The sequence below is a fragment of the Mytilus trossulus genome, chromosome 3 (genome assembly GCF_036588685.1).
Source record: "Mytilus trossulus isolate FHL-02 chromosome 3, PNRI_Mtr1.1.1.hap1, whole genome shotgun sequence".
NCBI classification, from domain to species: Eukaryota; Metazoa; Mollusca; class Bivalvia; order Mytilida; family Mytilidae; genus Mytilus; species Mytilus trossulus.
The window spans coordinates 82,752,879-82,769,662 of NC_086375.1; the positions used below are offsets into that span (position 1 = coordinate 82,752,879).

Below are 16,784 nucleotides of genomic sequence, written 5' to 3' on the forward strand. Positions count from 1 at the left end.
TGTTGCACTTTGTCGAATGCTCTGGCAAAATCCATGATTACTAAGTCAGTTTGCATATTTTTATCGTTGTTATGAGCTAGTTGTTGTATAAGAGATATTACTTAAGATTTGCATGATCCTTTTGCTCTAAATCTGTGTTGTAGTTCATAAAGTATATTATTTGATTCGAGGTGTTTCATCATGTAGCTCGCTAGTATATGTTCAAGTAATTTACATTAGATGCAGGTAAGTGAGATTGGTCTATTATTTACAAGATGACGTTTGTCTCCTTTTTATATACTGGTGTAACGTTTGCATGGCTTCAGTCTGATGGTACTTCTGTCTGTCTCAAGAGATTTGTCGAAAATGATTGTAAGTATGCCTGAGGTTATTTTGATGTTTTCCTTCAGTAATTTGACATCGAAAGTATCTGATCCTGTAGCTTTACTGGTGTTTATGTTTATTATGGGTTTGTATACACCTTCCCGACTGATGTTAATTTATTCCATTTTAGGGTATGTACTAGTTTGGTCTTTATCTCTTTGTATCAGAGATGGGTCCGATTACTTTCAATGTAATTGATTAAATTACAATTACTTTGTCATTTGTACGATTAAATTAAATTAATGATTACGTCATTTCTGAAAGTGTCTGATTAAATTAATGATTACATTGGCAAAGTAATCATGATTACATCGGATTACAATGAATTAAAAAAAAAACATTTTGCATGATGTGAATGAATAAACGTTTAATATATAACTATAGCATTTTTTAGAAAGTATTATGTTTGTTATATTATAAAATGATAAACTTCAAACTTCATCTATTTAATAAACCTCAAAAGTTCACTTCATACATACACGAACATTGCGTCACTGGTTACGACCCTTTGCACTTTATCATCATTAATCTCTGAATTATTTTGACTTCAATTGAAATAGCTTCATAAAAGCATTTGCTGTTTATCTTCTGACATATTATTCTAGACTTTAATTTATATTTGTTTCAAGGTGCAGTTTATGGGAGTTAAAATATGGATGAAATTGTACCAGTTTAAGTGCTAAAAATCATTGTATTTTACATGTCCAATCCAGATACATACAAAAATTTGCTTATTTTAAACAAGATATTTGTCCAACTTTTAATTAATTTTGTGCTAATTGAATAAATTATCCCATGTCTGATTTCTCTTTTACCATATATACTCAGTTGGTAATTGCAATAAAAACAAATCTTAATTGGGTTCCTACCTGTCAATTCAAAGATGACAAAAATCACAACATTAACAAAAGATTATATATAAGGGTTAAAGAAAAGTATTACTTAAATATAGCAGTTATTATCAAATATATATATGCACATCTTTAAATTGTGAATATATGTACAATATCTTTTACTAAGGCCAGAAACATATAATTGTATTATATGTCTCTTCTTAGGCTATTGATAACTTTTCAATACTGTAACAGTTTATTTTACTGAAGTATACAAACCAATTGTCATGTTTTATATATAAAAAAAAAGTAAACCAAACTATCTTATTAAACATGTTCAATATAAATTGAATAATAATGACAAAAAGTTTTGGCTGATTAATGATTACAATGATTACTTGAAAAAATGTAATCAATTACAGCTGATTAACGATTACAATTACAATTACCCCAACTCTGCTTTGTATTTATTTTTGTAATTTGAGTCATGTTTTTTTCCTTATGAGTATGACTCAGCGTAGGATAGCGACAAGGAAAACAGTGGAAGAATATATTCTAAAGTAATGAAAGCTTTTTATACTTCTGTTGTGTGTAAAAGATGATACACTTTCAGTCGCAAAAGAAAAGCATAAAATTATCGTAATTACAATTTTATGCAATGCACATTGAAATTTATGAAATTACGAGATATATTAATATTTTCGTTTGTGATCCTATTCTTTGCTGTGAAGTTTTAATAGCTTTTAAAATATGTTTGCCAATCAAAAGAACGAATTCGTAAGAAACCTAAATATGCAATAAATTATTTTTGGATTTAGACTCATTTATTTCCTTAGATAGCGCTTGAACATGTTAAGATGCAAAATCAAAAAAAAAAACCGGGAAAACTGAATATTGTTTATAAAAGAAACATGTCGTTTTAGCATTTTATATTTTTTTCGATGGTGTTGTTCCTCAAGGATAACATATTATGAGATAAACAGATGGTAATGTAGGGAAGGGGTGTAATTTAGGCTAGCTTGTACAATATCAAATGTTCATTTATTAGTGATTTAAGAACATCGTAAACTAAAATTCTGTGTTCAAAAATTTCGAACAGCGGTATACTACAGTTGCCTTTATTTTAATCGACACAATTATCGAAAGAGACTATAGTCCCTTTCCTCTTCATAACTTGGAAAAAACAATAATTTCTTTTTACTTACAATAACAACCTTTTTAAAATACATAATAGGAAAAATCTATGACATGAAAGAGGGACGAGAAATGCCAAAGGGACATTCAAACTCATAAATCTAAAATAAACTGACAACGACATGGCTCAAAATGAAAAAGACAAACAGACAAACAATAACTCACACGACACAACATAGAAAACTAAAGAATAAACAACACGAACCCCACCATAAACTAGGGGTGATGTTTGACATGATTTACGTGTTTGGTTATTAATATAAGATTTCAAGTAAAATTTTATCATACTTTATCATATAAAAAAAAACCTTAAGAATAATTAAATAGGCGAAAACAAAATAAAAATTTAACAGTGGTTTCCATCACCATTGTCTTCGGGAAACACAGAATTTAATACTTCACACTTTTGAAATATAAATAAGTGTAATGTTTTTTTCACATAATTATCGCTTCTTTTATTGTTTTTTTAAAAATGGATGCATGCAGTAGTGACATTATAAATTGAAAATGGTAAAACAAATATATTTTTATTTAAGTTTGATAATGATTAAATGGCTGGCAGAAAAAAATCGGAGAAAATGTTCTTCTTCAAATAATATTTCAAAATCCTTGATTTTGAGCAAGGTGAAATTGTTTATTCTATTTTAACCAGAATAATGTCTCAATATCAGTTTCCTGTCACCTTGGACAATGTCTCAATCATAGTATTCGTATTTGGGATCTTGTGAAAAACATTTCTTTCACTGAATCCGAGGTGGCTAATTCATCATTTACATCACTTCTAACATCCTGTCCGTATATATATGAATTGGTGAGTTTCGATATTCATCATCATCCGATAACGGTTCGCACAACCTTTTTCACTTTAAACCCGCATTGTTCTTTCTCAAAATGTTTTGTTGTACTTGATTATAGAATATAATGATAAGAACAAAGTTATCAATTTCTATCTCCAGAAAAAAAGGAGAGCTTTATTAATCAAGCTTCTTGTTTGTTAATATAAATAAAAAAAACCTTCAATTACATAATTATTAAAATATAATTTAAATGAGAAATACATTATTATAAGATTCACACAACGAGATATATGGTTTATTTTATAATTTGAATTCTCTATTCACACTTTCTTATTCTACCTTTTGAGTAGTTCTGATTTATATGTACCCTGTTAGCTCTCGTACTTCTTCTGTCAAGTTTCACGTATACGATCAAACTCATTTGTAGTTAACGGGCACGCCTTACTTTTGTACATCGAATAATGCATTGGCTAAATGGCTAATTCAACCGATAACCACGGACACTGCTGTTCAGGTGAAATATCAAATCCGTCTGTTCGTCAAACTCTTGATGAATTAGAATTTGAAAGAGGAATTTGGTCTTCTGCTTTAAATGGAGAGGTTGAAAAAATCCAACAACATCTTACAAAGGGAGTTAATCCAAATACTGTTGATACCTCTGGATACACTGCTTTGGTAAGTTTTATATTTATAGTTAGCACAAGTATGGTAAAGTTATTTAATTCTATAGAATTATATAGACTATCCACAAAATTATTCGTCTGTACAGTATGCAAACTGATTAAATATTATTATAATATATATCATGTGAAAGTAAAAGTAGTGTGCGCTTAAATAACAAATAGGTGTAGATCTCACAGGCACTTGTTTTCTATCCATGGGAAGACCTACTATCCCTATATATTACTCGTAATATATAGGGATACTAATCTTCCCATGGATAGAAAACAAGTGGCTGTGGTAGATCTACCTCAGAAGTTATTAAAATTTCTATAACTGAAAAAATTTGCAACGGAAACGTATCGTTGTGCGAAACATGGCAATACAGGCTGATTCGTATTAATTCGGACAATGCAGTCTTCAAAATATTAAAATGTTTACATAAATTCGTATCTATATAAAGAACAACTCCGAACTACGCAATGTAATGTTTATCTAAAAAGTTATTACAAATGTATCTACCGCTACGCTCCAACAAAGTTATGAGGAGGACAGATTAAAATTGACACTCCGTAAATTTTATGGACACCATCACGAATTGGTGGATCCATATGATGTCTCTTTAACCAAACTAGCTAAGGACATTTTTACCACATGGTAGATTGTGGTTTGTAATTATGTCGTCTAATCTTTTAATTACCAAACGTGACTTATTCCCGATTGTGACTGTTTTGCTGAATGTGAATTCGCATTACTATAAGACGTGTTTCTGTACTTGTTTATCCCAAATTCATGTATTTAGTTTACATGTTTAATGTTATATTTGTAATTCTCATCGGATTTTGTCAAATGTCTTGACGTCTTTTTTATTATATTTAGGTGTTACGGATAGAAAAATTAATCACCGCCTTTATTAATTATATTAAATTTTGAACGATTATTTACGTTTGAAGTTGGATTCATAACAAACTGGACATAAATATATTACAGTTAATTGCTATTAATAAGTATTGCAATATGCATATTTTTTAAATGAATTAGCAGTATTTAGTTCTAATATAATCTTAAATCAATCCTAATTCTATCTCACTTTGATAGTTTTTCATATGTGACGTCATGTGCTGTTTCTAAATTTCATAAATTCAAATGTGGCATAACGTCTGTGCCGTTTCGCCATCGTATGTGACGTCACATTTTTAAATTACGTTGACGCCTGAACTGATTCCGGTGTGTCTATTCTGTGTTAAACTTTAATAGCATTATGTATTCGGGTTCAGTTTTCTGTAATTAGTTAATACTTCAGTTTCATTGAGTATATCTCTTTCATATTCATTTGTTAAAATTTACTGTTTGCAATATCATGAATTGTTCTATATAATAAGGATGTTCTTATCCCGGGCATTAAACAATGCCGTATTTGGTAAAACCTTTTCAACTTTTGATCTTCAGTGCTGTACAAATGTGTACCTTTTTCACTTTCGATCTTTTATATCTGAGCGTCACTGTTGATTTTTGTGTGGACGAGGCGCGTTTTTGGCGTATTGAATTTTAAACCTGATGCTTTTTGTTATCTATTAATCATGTTTTTCTTTGTCTAATATGTTCTCCTATTTATTTGTATTGTAGTCCTGTAATATTATGTTGTCATCTCAATGTTATATTTAACTTTGCCATTAAAGTGCGAGGTTTGGCATGCCACAAAACCAGGTTCAACCCACCACTTTTATTCCCCTTAAAAAGTGTCCTGTACCAAGTCAGGAAGATGGCCATTGTTATATTATTGTTCGTTTATGTGTGTGTTGCTTTTTAACGTTGAGTCGTTTGTGTTTTCTCTTATTTTTGAGATATTGAGATAAGACGTGGCACGGTACTTGTCTATCCCAAATTCATGTATTTGCCATGGATTTATGAGTTTTGAACAGCGGTATACTACTGTTGCCTTTATTTATCAGACCACGTGTCCAAATCTTGATTTTCCGACCGTCTTTACACTGCCGGAGGATTTTTATACAGACAAGTATTTGTATATCTGATATGTATTTTTAGCACTTGGATGGACGTATGAATAATAGAAAACTATTCTTTCGATTTCTTTGTTGAACTTGTATAGGAGAATTAAATGATGAATCATTATTTACAACTTTTCTTTGGAAAAGACTCTTCAACTGTGCTCACTGACTCCGACTATGATGCCGACATTTTAGAGACCTTGCTACATCCATGTTATTAAATCTGCATCCGAATACAATTCCGCCGTCTCAGAATCTCATGCATCCTGGGTAATATTTCCAAAAGCGTACACCAAAACGTTGTGATTGGTTTAAAACTCTATAAACAATGGAAGTTCAATCAATGACGTAACGTTACTATTTCATTTTGGTGTACGAAAAATGAGTTTATTCGTAGTCCTTTAGACTCTGAAACGGCGAAATTCGTACGTCAATAAAATATAATTTAAGCTCCTGTTGTATCGACAGCTCACGTTGTTATTGTTGGCATTTCTTTTTTTTAAAGACCAATGTAACGTTAAATTAAAGACTTGATCATTTTGACAGGCCACTAGTATAAATACCACATCATCATTAATATAGTCGATGTAAGCCAGATCTTATATCAAAGACTTGATCACTTTGACAAGCCACTAGTCAATTAACCACATGTTATTAAGATAGTCGGTAAATATTTTTAAACAATATCCCGAATCAATATATAATTTCCTGCCGTACCAATATAAATTTGGGTGCTACGCCTCTGATAATACAATAAACATAAATATTATAATTACCATGTTAGATTTCAGAAAGAACTTTATCATTTCAGCATTATGCAAGCAGAAACGGCCACCTCAGTGCATGCAAGGTTCTTCTAGATAATGGAGCAGATCCGAACATATGTACGAAGTCTGGGTTGTCAAGTGCTCTTCATAGATCAGCGATGAAAGGCCATGGCGCTATAGTACAGCTTTTGATGTCATACAGAGCTGACTGTTCAGCCCGTGATGCAGATGGAAAAACGCCACTACACAAGGTTAACAATAAAAAGTAAAAACACAAAAATACTGAACTACGAGGAAAATTCAAAAAGGAAAGTCCCAAATGAGGTCCCAAATCAAATGGCAAACCAAGACTTGATTTATATATATGATTTTTCTTTTCGTGTCTACCCCTTTTACAATACAAAATTCAAAGAAAACAATTCTTTTAATTAAGAAACGATGACTACCAGCTGTTGAAAAACATTTCCAACCAAAATGATCTCCCATTTTCACATTTTTAAAATGACAGTTCTATATGAATAAGTACCCGGAATACATATTATCATACCTTTAGAAAACTAACGGCTATATCTTAACTTTAATAGACACATTGTTCTAAATGTGTACTTCCATGATCGCTCCAGACTTTTATAGGTCTTGTTTATTGCACTATTGAAGTGTTTATATTATTTCTGAAAGATACACTTTACCAGAATGTGGAATATTGAAACATTTATGGATCTACATCGTCTCTAATAGAAATATTACAAACCAAATATGTTTACTTTTGACGTGTAAAATGTAAGGGTGTCTGTTTTCTGATATAGAAACATTGTACTAAATATGTGTATGGGAATTATTATTATTTATTATGAAAGTAGTCATTCATGTTGTCTGCTCTATGGTCGGGTTGTTCCCCATTTCCATTCTCAATTTTATTCATCAAGTATAAATGTGTTTATTTCTAAACAAATCGAAAAAAACATATTTTGTAGTCCCTTGATCAGATTCTAGTCCATATCTGGAAACCATATATAAATTACGAAATAATTCCTTCATGTCATGCTCTATGCTCATTTTAACATGGCTAGGCATTATATTTGTCGATATTTTACACTGAGCGTTAGCGAGGTGTAAAATGTGGTCAAATATAATGCCTACCCATGTAAAAATAAGCATAGAGCATGACACGAAGGAATTATTTCGATTCTAATAGGACAAATACAGTAATTTATAGGTCGAAGCGTACGAAAATACTGTAAAAACGTTTGGCTTTTCCCGTTTCCTCCCCGAGGAGTTTGTGCATTACATTTCATATTTAAAAAAAATAATGAGCAGGGTAAATATATGTTGTTTTATAAAATTATATAATAAAAATTTATGCTAGCTGCTTAAATGTATACATTTTTAAGGATAGCGATGGAAATAACGTTAATATACACAGTAAGTTCGTGCGCATGTGTCAAACATATTTTTTATGCTCATTAGAACACGACTTTGTTTACAAAGCGTAATAAGGACGTCATATTAGAATCTGGTATTATTTTTTTTCCAGGCAGCTGAAAATGGTTTTGAGGACGTTTGTTCGACACTAATCAATGCAAATCCCACGTGCAAGATTGTTTTGGATAACAAAAACAAAACCCCAATGGACTATGTTCCTACCGACAACATAGAGCTATTAAAACTTTTCTCCTCGTGACATAGATCCTGTGATGATAGAAGTACATTTACGTTGGTATGATTGAATGATATGTGATATTCCCATATTAAATATGCGCATATGTATGGAACGGATTATACTCGTATGATCATGGTAGAGTTAAACAGAATTGACATTGTCTAAGGATCAATGAATACGAACGCTTTCAGTATGTTCCTGCCTCTTCGAATTGTGAAATTTGCTTTTAAAGATTACATTCATAATACATGGTAATTCTTCTGACAAACAAAATTCTTTATAGTCACCTGTTAACTACATTACTTTTAATTTCTTTATAAAATTTGCTTTGTCACATAACATACATGACACATAGGTTACTCTTCTATCAAAAAAATATCCTGTTAGTCACATGTAAACTACATAACATTTTCAGTTACTTGATTAATTAGTTTGGTAAACCTCTTTTGGAAACTGCATAGGTGAAATTTTTTCAATATTTTTTTTGAATTGAAGTGAATCAAACGTTAATATATAGATAATTTCCAGATATGTTTTTTTTTATTGTAACAATATAAGGTATATAACAAGGTTACTTAGTATTTATAAAATCTGATTTAACACAATCACTGTAACACAAAAAGATGCACAAAAGAAACAGGTAATTGGTCATGAATTTAATATTAATGCTACATCAAGTTATTTGGAAGTTTTGATTAAAAAAATGTGATTGTGTCCTGAATAGCTTCTTCTGTCGATTGATCAGATAACATCGAAATTGAACGTGGCAAAATAGGAACATTTTTAAAAGAATCGGCAATACTAAGCCTATGGGGATTTGTGCTACCCGCACTTAATATGCTGATTCTCTGTCCAGAGGAACTGGCATATGAACTTAGAGATGCCAAACTTAGTCTGTCAGTCTTGCCATTTGATATTGTAGATGATGGAGTAGCCGCTTTGAATAGGGTACCACAAGTAGTCGCATTGATAATGCTTGAACGATTTTACTTCATATATATCGTCATTCAAATGATCTGATTGAACGAAGTTGAAATCTGGTGAATAACATAAGGAATCGCTACTAGACAATCTCCTTCGACGACCAACTGAACGGTTACTACTACTAGTAGCTGATAATTTAGAAACCCGAGAAATGTGGCATCCTTCTTTCTGACTTTCAATGAATTCATTTATTGCATTTGGGACTAGTTGTAGTTCTTGTGTTTCAGATATTGGTTGGAGAGGTCGCATTCTCACTGCAAGTTCTTGTATCGCTTTCAAAAATGACTGTAACGATTTCCTATTCCTCTTTAGAAAAATTCCCAATGAGATCGGATTAAAAATGGGTAAAATAGTCTCAACATAGTGGATAAACAGACTCTTAGTTCTAAAGACGTACCTGTCATAAAACAAATTATTAACAAACATATCCATTATTACAACATAGCTGTAAGGAAGTGCCATAAATACTATATGGTAAAGAATGGAGTAGATAGCTTGTTTTAGAAGTTTCCCGGTCACGTTTTGTTGCGATCTCTGTCTGTTACTCGTGCTTTTCAGATGACGCTCCATCATAGTTTGTCTTTTATGAACGATTTTTAAAACATACAAAATAAGAAAAGTGGCAAGAATGACAAAGCCTAACATTGGTATTCCAATAAAGGTCACTTGCAAAAGGTATAGTGCAACATATCTTGAAATATCTGGTATTTCCAATGTGATCATGAGTAAAAAGATACAGAAAGCCACTAAAACAATTGGAATCGGCAGCCACTGTCTGATCTTTGATCTGCTAACCATTGGGCTATTTCTTGGAATTTCTATTTTCTTAAGAACTACATATCGGGCTGTCGATAGTGATAATGTGAAACAGATATACAATCCACGGAACAGGAAATCCAATGGTTCTGTAAAATGGAAATTACATAAAATAGTTACATTCGAATATTGAATATTGAATTTGAATTATAATTGTTAAATTGAGTGATATCTGTTATGTTATCCTTTCTTAATATTTCGTTCGCAATATACATTAAAAGCCCATCACAAAATATTGTTCTACTTAATAAATGAGAATTATTGAATGGGTCAATGATAACTAAGATGCCTATAACAGTGTTATAGCCAATTCAGTACGACAACTTCATGCATATGTAAAAGGTAAAAATAGATATTTTGATAAAAGTTACTTACCAAAGATAAAGTACCACTGTAATGACGTGTTATCGTCTCTGCAAACCAGCACATAAATAAATTTTACAAGATTTACCAATGCCTGGCCTATCTGTGTACTACTAGCAAGCAGCAACGTAACATCTGAGTGTTTGTCACTACCCTTACGCGATATGTGAATAAATACTGCATTGAAAACGACAGCGATAACCTGAAAAATAACTGTAGTAATATATACAGATATGAAGGAGTAAGGTGTTAGGATGACAACGGATACATTTGTGTAGTTACCCATGTCTGTTCTATCATAAGGCAAAAGTTGACTTTTATACCACAATACTAATATGGTGCTAATTGAACAATGTAATTTATAGAATCTCAAGGAGTGTCTCCAATTTGCTGTTTTGTCCCATGTTGTTAAATAAGGTATTGAATTAAGGCGACAATAGTTAACCGATGCAACATTGATTAAGAGTTCATATTTGAGGTAACAATCAAAACAGAGAACTTATAATTAAATGCGATTCCTTCAACCAACATAAGTAATAAATCTCAAGACTTTACACTGTTTTATTTAATTTCATTTATATGAAAGTTTGTTGCCTATTATTAAGGTAATAACTAACAGTGTTTCGGTATTTTTTGCTTATACTATTAAAGCATGGGTCCCTTTTCAAAAGTCTCCCAACTATTTCTTTGATTTGGCAAGGTATTCTTTGATATTTTTGTTACGTTTATACGTTATGATAGGCACCTGGGTGAAGATTTCACTGCATTTTTTGTCTTTGCAGATTGCTCCAATAGATATAGGAAGATGTGGTGTGAGTGCCAATGAGACAACTCTCCATCCAAATTACAATTCAAAAAGTAAACCATTATAGGTTAAAGTACGGCCTTCAACACGGAGCCTTGGCTGACACCAATGTTTTCTTATAACTTTACTAAGGTTTTTTACCATTGAATTATAATGAGTAATGAGAGTGAGTGGAACATTCTTTGTCCTATCGGCCTTCAATAAAATTGTGCATTAGAATCAATTGACACACAGGAATATACTTTAAAAATTCCAAACAAAAAAGATTTAACGTCATTTGTTAAATTAATACTAAGAAACATAGGGGCTTCTATAATTTGTTTGTATAATTGTCGATTTAATTCAAATTCATTGTTTCTTAGTATTAATTTATATGTTGTTGGTGCAAGTATATTGTTAAAAATTGCAAGTCTGACATGTTTTGTAAATGTTTCTTCTAAAGGCGTCTCTTACAAACGAAAAATATGTTTCCGAAATATTTATTATAGACTTACTTTCAATCGAATTTGGGCTTTGATTAAAAAGAATTTTAGTTATACTTCTAAAAAATAACTATAAAATGGCTCCAATGACTATTGTAGTCCTGGTCTTTCTTGATACGTTTATTGTTTGTAATCATAACCCAAAAACATTGTTAAAACCTGAATGATCCTGTTGTCAAATAAATGTAGAAGACATTGACCTTAAATTATTTATTTACAATAAGGATTTATTTGACATTTCGAATAACAAGAAATGAGTAGGATCGGACAAATCTCAAATGGCAGTGACAAATCTACCTTGTAGACATGATCTGTTACAAACATCAGGAACCAGCGGGATGCTTCCGGTCTAGCCAAGGCACTATGAAGACGAATCATATTAGGAAAGAAAATACTTATCAATGTCAATTGTTGCTACCTTTGGACGTTAAAATTGAGCCTGATAGGGAAGCCGTTTTGACTTACGTTACTTTTGCCGGTAAATGGAAAGGGCGAAAAAAACAATGTGAATATCACTTGCGTTTGAATAGCACATGTAGGCCTTTATTATTTTAAGATTATAGAAATTATGCTTCAAATCACCAATCTAAAAGTAATCTTAGTTAGTCTGTGTTAGTCTTTGCTAGGCCTTTGTTAGTCTTGTATTATTTTAATTTTAGTTTCTTGTGTACAATTTGGAAATTAGTATGGCGTTCATTATCACTGAACTAGTATATATTTGTTTAGGGGCCAGCAGAAGGACGCCTCCGGGTGCGGGAATTTCTCGCTACATTGAAGACCTGTTGCTGACCTTCTGCTGTTGTTTTTTTCTATTTGGTCGGGTTGTTGTCTCTTTGACACATTCCCCATTTCCATTCTCAATTTTATTATAGAATAATAGTTCAAAACGAGAATTATAGCATTTTTAGATTATTACTTTTTTATTTTTATTGTTTGCTTCGTGCCGATATGATGAGTCAAAACTTACTGGACTAGCCTTCAAATTGTTTCTGTGTTGTTATGTTTCACCACTGTTCTAAATATTTTGGCTAGGAGCGTTAAAAAACAAGTCAAACCCGCCGCATTCTATATGAACCTGTCCAATTCAGGAGACTTATTGTAATGGTTGGCTTTGGTAAAAAAAAAATGGTCGTTTTAAGTTATCATTAATGAAGCACTTGCTTTTTCTAACTCTAAAATCGGCTTTGTTTTGTCGAGGCCTTTAAAAGCTTTTTATACGTTATGGGATCTGTTCATTGGTTACGGCATTACGCTGAATAAAAGTTGCTTCCATCCACGCCATTTTTACTTTGATAGATATTTATTTTATGCATATAGTTATACTACATCTACTTATGTTTACAATGTTATCTAAGTTGTTACTGGCGTTAGTCTTTTAGAACGATTAATAGATAAGAATTAAACAATTCATTCCATTTTCCTTCTCTATTTTTTTTTTAATTTAATGTCGATCAATTGGTAACGTTTGAGCATTACGGTAGCACAATATGTGTCGCTTAAACTCATTTGTATTAATTTCAACTGACACGTATACTGCATTTAGTTTTCGCTGATGAATCCTATAAAATGGAAGGGAAATATCTGAAACGAAGTTGATTGCATATCATTTTATCTAGAACAATAAATGTGTTGATATGCAAAGTGAATGATGATGGTTCTTAAATTAGGTATATAATTAACTTCGTAAGATACTCTTCATCTCCGTTTATTCGATTAACCTTGCAAATTCAGCTATAGTTAAAGCCAAATCGAATTCCATCTGAATATGTTTGAGTGAATATAACTCTTGTCAGTCCCATTAATGAAAAGAGGTCAATGAAAAAATACCGAGCTTTAACGAAAAATTCAAAACTGAAAGTCCTGTATCAAACGTCAAAATCAAATGTTCAAACAATTCATACAAATGTGCCACTATAATCAACATATGAGTTCATATAATAATAATTCTGCTCTATTTTTTTTAATTTCGTTCTGACGAACGTATGGCAATATAACCTGATGTTTAAAATCGAATAAAAAAGCAACACATAACACAGGTCAGTTGTGCATTCAGATAAATAATTCCACTTTGTAAAGATGCTTTATATTCAAGCATTGACAGATAGACGTTATCATGGTTAATGCTTGTGCTAAAGGACAAAGGTAATTAACATTGCTGCATCAATTTCTACTTCATTAAATGATGACGATATAAATTAGAGACTGGACATTATTTTGAAGTGAATATCTTGTTTGTTTTTGTCTTTCAACGTTATTGTTAATTTTTGATTAACAGTTATTTCATCAAAATGTGTATGAACTTAAGAGATCATTTGCACTGACCGAAATGATATTGTTTAATTGAAACTTTACAACAAAATTTTGGAAACGATTTTAAACTAAGGAATGTATTTCTCTCGTAAGATTTTTTGTTTACTTTTCCGGTGTTTAGCTTTATCTTTTATCCTGTTTGGTTGATATATATATCAGTTTTTTCCCTGTTTGGTTTTATCAGTTCAACGTTCGTATAGCGCTTTAGAGTTGCACATATTTAACCTCGATAATCACGATAACGTGATATCGAAATGCGAATCTTGAATAGTTTTTATTGTACCGTTTATCAACCTTAAGAAAATGAATACGGTCAACATGGTCAACTACTTTCGCAGCGTTTTTCCGATTATTGTCTTTTTTTGGTAATAAAAAATTTGAAAAAAAATTAAGAATACCAAACAGCACATCATATACGAACACTCGTGATTTGAAAGATCATACGACAGTATATATATACAGAACGTATGGGGGTAGTCTAGACTTCAGAATCGAAAGCACATACGAGAGTATATATACTAGCTATACTGATACTTCGGATTCGATCAAAAGAACGAGAAATATAAAGAGGATTGAATAGTACATACGATAGTAAACAGAAGATTTGATAGAACATACGGGTTATACTCTGTATGGATATAACGCCGTGGACTATACTGCGGATAAGTGATGAAGATAAATCCAGAAAAGCGCGTAATTCGGACGCATGAAAATATTAAACGTGTTGTTTTCAATGTTTTAGAACGTACGTGACTATTTGGAGAATATTGGATAGTACGACATTTGTTCTGGTATAGTTGCTCATAAGTGTTGCTATTGGTTTATCATGGCTATTAATAGCCACGGCTTGTGTGCTGAAGTCATGACTCAAAGGCGCGAATGATGTAAGGAAAAAAGTAAAATCACAAAAGTACTGAACTCCGAGGAAAATTCAAAACGGAAGTTCCCGAATCAAATGGTAAAATCGAATGATGAAGCACATTAAACGAATGCACAACAGCAAAGGATAACTCTTGTATACTGCTTTTATTCTGATATGGTTACAGTTAAATCAAGGTGACAGTAGTTTACCGATGTTCAAAAAACGTAAATTGAAAAGACTTAGATATCACTGAAGATGAAAGGACTCATGCAATGAAGTATGCATCACCAACCATACGAATTCACACTCAGTTAAATAAAGGGAACAGTACCGCTGTTCAATGGTAATAAATCGATTTAAATGAAACCACTGTGACAATGTGACAATCGGGAATAAGACAAATGCTTTACTAGAGACCAAATGACACATAAATTAACAACTTTAGGGCTATGGATTTTTCTGGAAAGAAATTTTTGTTTCCAGTTTTTGGAGAAAAAAAATATTTTTCTTTGACCCTGAGAAAAAAAATGTTTGTTTAACTATATGTATTGCAAAATTGGAAGATAAAAATTGTTTTCGACTTGTCGCAAAGTCGCCAAAAAAATAGATTTTCTTTTCGCCTGAAAAGTGAGTCCAGAAAAAATCCATAGCCACCACCCCCTCCCTCCCCCAGAAAATCAAATGGTTGCTGCCTTAGAAAGTTAGTAAATACCAGGTTATTGAACACAGGGGTTAAATTTATTTTGCGGAAAAAGATGACAAAAGTCTGAACTTAATTTCGAAGTATTTTAATATCTGCAACGGCATACAAATTGTCAGCAGACCATATTCAAGTTAAAAATTTAAAGTACTAATATCGATTTTTGATTTTTTTTGGTTTTGATACGAAACTAACACTCTGTAAAAATTAGACTAATTGGGCACTTATTAACGTTGGTATCCAATGTCATCATATATGGACAATACATTGCCTTGTATCGTATCTTTTGTTCACTAGTATATTCAACATGTGTCATACCAAGCCTTTGAAATCTTAATATGCAGTATAGGTTTTGATCATTGTCGAAGGCCGTACGGTGATCTTTAGTTAATGGCATTTAGTCTCTGGTGAAAATTTGTCTAATTGGCAAATACACCACATTTTTTATATGCGTCTTTTAAGGAATGAACGGTATTTGACAATCACATTTTATGAGAAGATATACCAATCAGCTAATAATAATAGTTAATGTCGACATTAGTAAGTGTAATCCTTATCGAACTGAGAAGTAAAAGGTGGGATTAATTTACATGTACTAAGGATTGCTACATGTAACTAATTTGACATTTAAATTAAAAAATAAAAAGAATCAAAGTTTGTTTTACAAAACGACGTTATCCTGCCACATTGACATTTCTTGCCCGTAAAATCCAAATACAGACGTCTGTTAACAGCAGGACACATCAATTTTTTCCTCCTAATTTTTAACAGGAATATAAATCGTACCCTCGAAGAAGAATAACAGTAGAAAATCAAACCATTAGAAAGCCACTATATTTATTGTTGATATCTTCGTAAGCTATAACACAACTAATTAATGATCCCTTTCCTTCTTTGTCTAATTCTGCAAACTTGATACACATGTCATGTCAAACAACTATGTCTTATTCTGACTCGTGTTGAAAAAAAATCAATATGTCTTTAATTTCATTTTAATAAAGCGCACTGTTTTCTCGAAGTTGGTTAGTACATAGACATGTACTTCTGATTGAGCAATAGGGCAAATATACCACTGTCTTAATTTTATATGTTGTTTTTTTTATTCAAAAGATCCTTTTAACAAAGGTTCTACAGTAGTATATAGTCTTTACACTTTCGTCATGTTCGTTTGATACCAAA

General features: G+C 31.6%; 1 protein-coding gene across 1 annotated transcript; it reads left to right on the forward strand.

The window, feature by feature from the left end:
* The first annotated feature begins 3,626 nt into the window (after nt 1-3,626).
* LOC134712635 (ankyrin repeat domain-containing protein 39-like) lies at nt 3,627-10,300 on the forward strand. The gene is made up of 3 exons (XM_063574372.1): nt 3,627-3,862; nt 6,668-6,874; nt 8,158-10,300. The coding sequence occupies exons 1-3, from the start codon at nt 3,662-3,664 to the stop codon at nt 8,302-8,304; spliced, it is 555 nt and encodes a 184-aa protein (XP_063430442.1). The 5' UTR covers nt 3,627-3,661; the 3' UTR covers nt 8,305-10,300.
* The last annotated feature ends 6,484 nt before the right edge of the window (nt 10,301-16,784 follow it).

Coding starts and splice junctions, on each gene's coding strand:
- LOC134712635 (XM_063574372.1), top strand. CDS start 3,662: ATGGCTAATTCAACCGATAACCACGGACACTGCTGTTCAGGTGAAATA. Junction 3,863..6,667: donor CCTCTGGATACACTGCTTTG/GTAAGTTTTATA, acceptor TTATCATTTCAG/CATTATGCAAGCAGAAACGG. Junction 6,875..8,157: donor GAAAAACGCCACTACACAAG/GTTAACAATAAA, acceptor TTTTTTTTCCAG/GCAGCTGAAAATGGTTTTGA.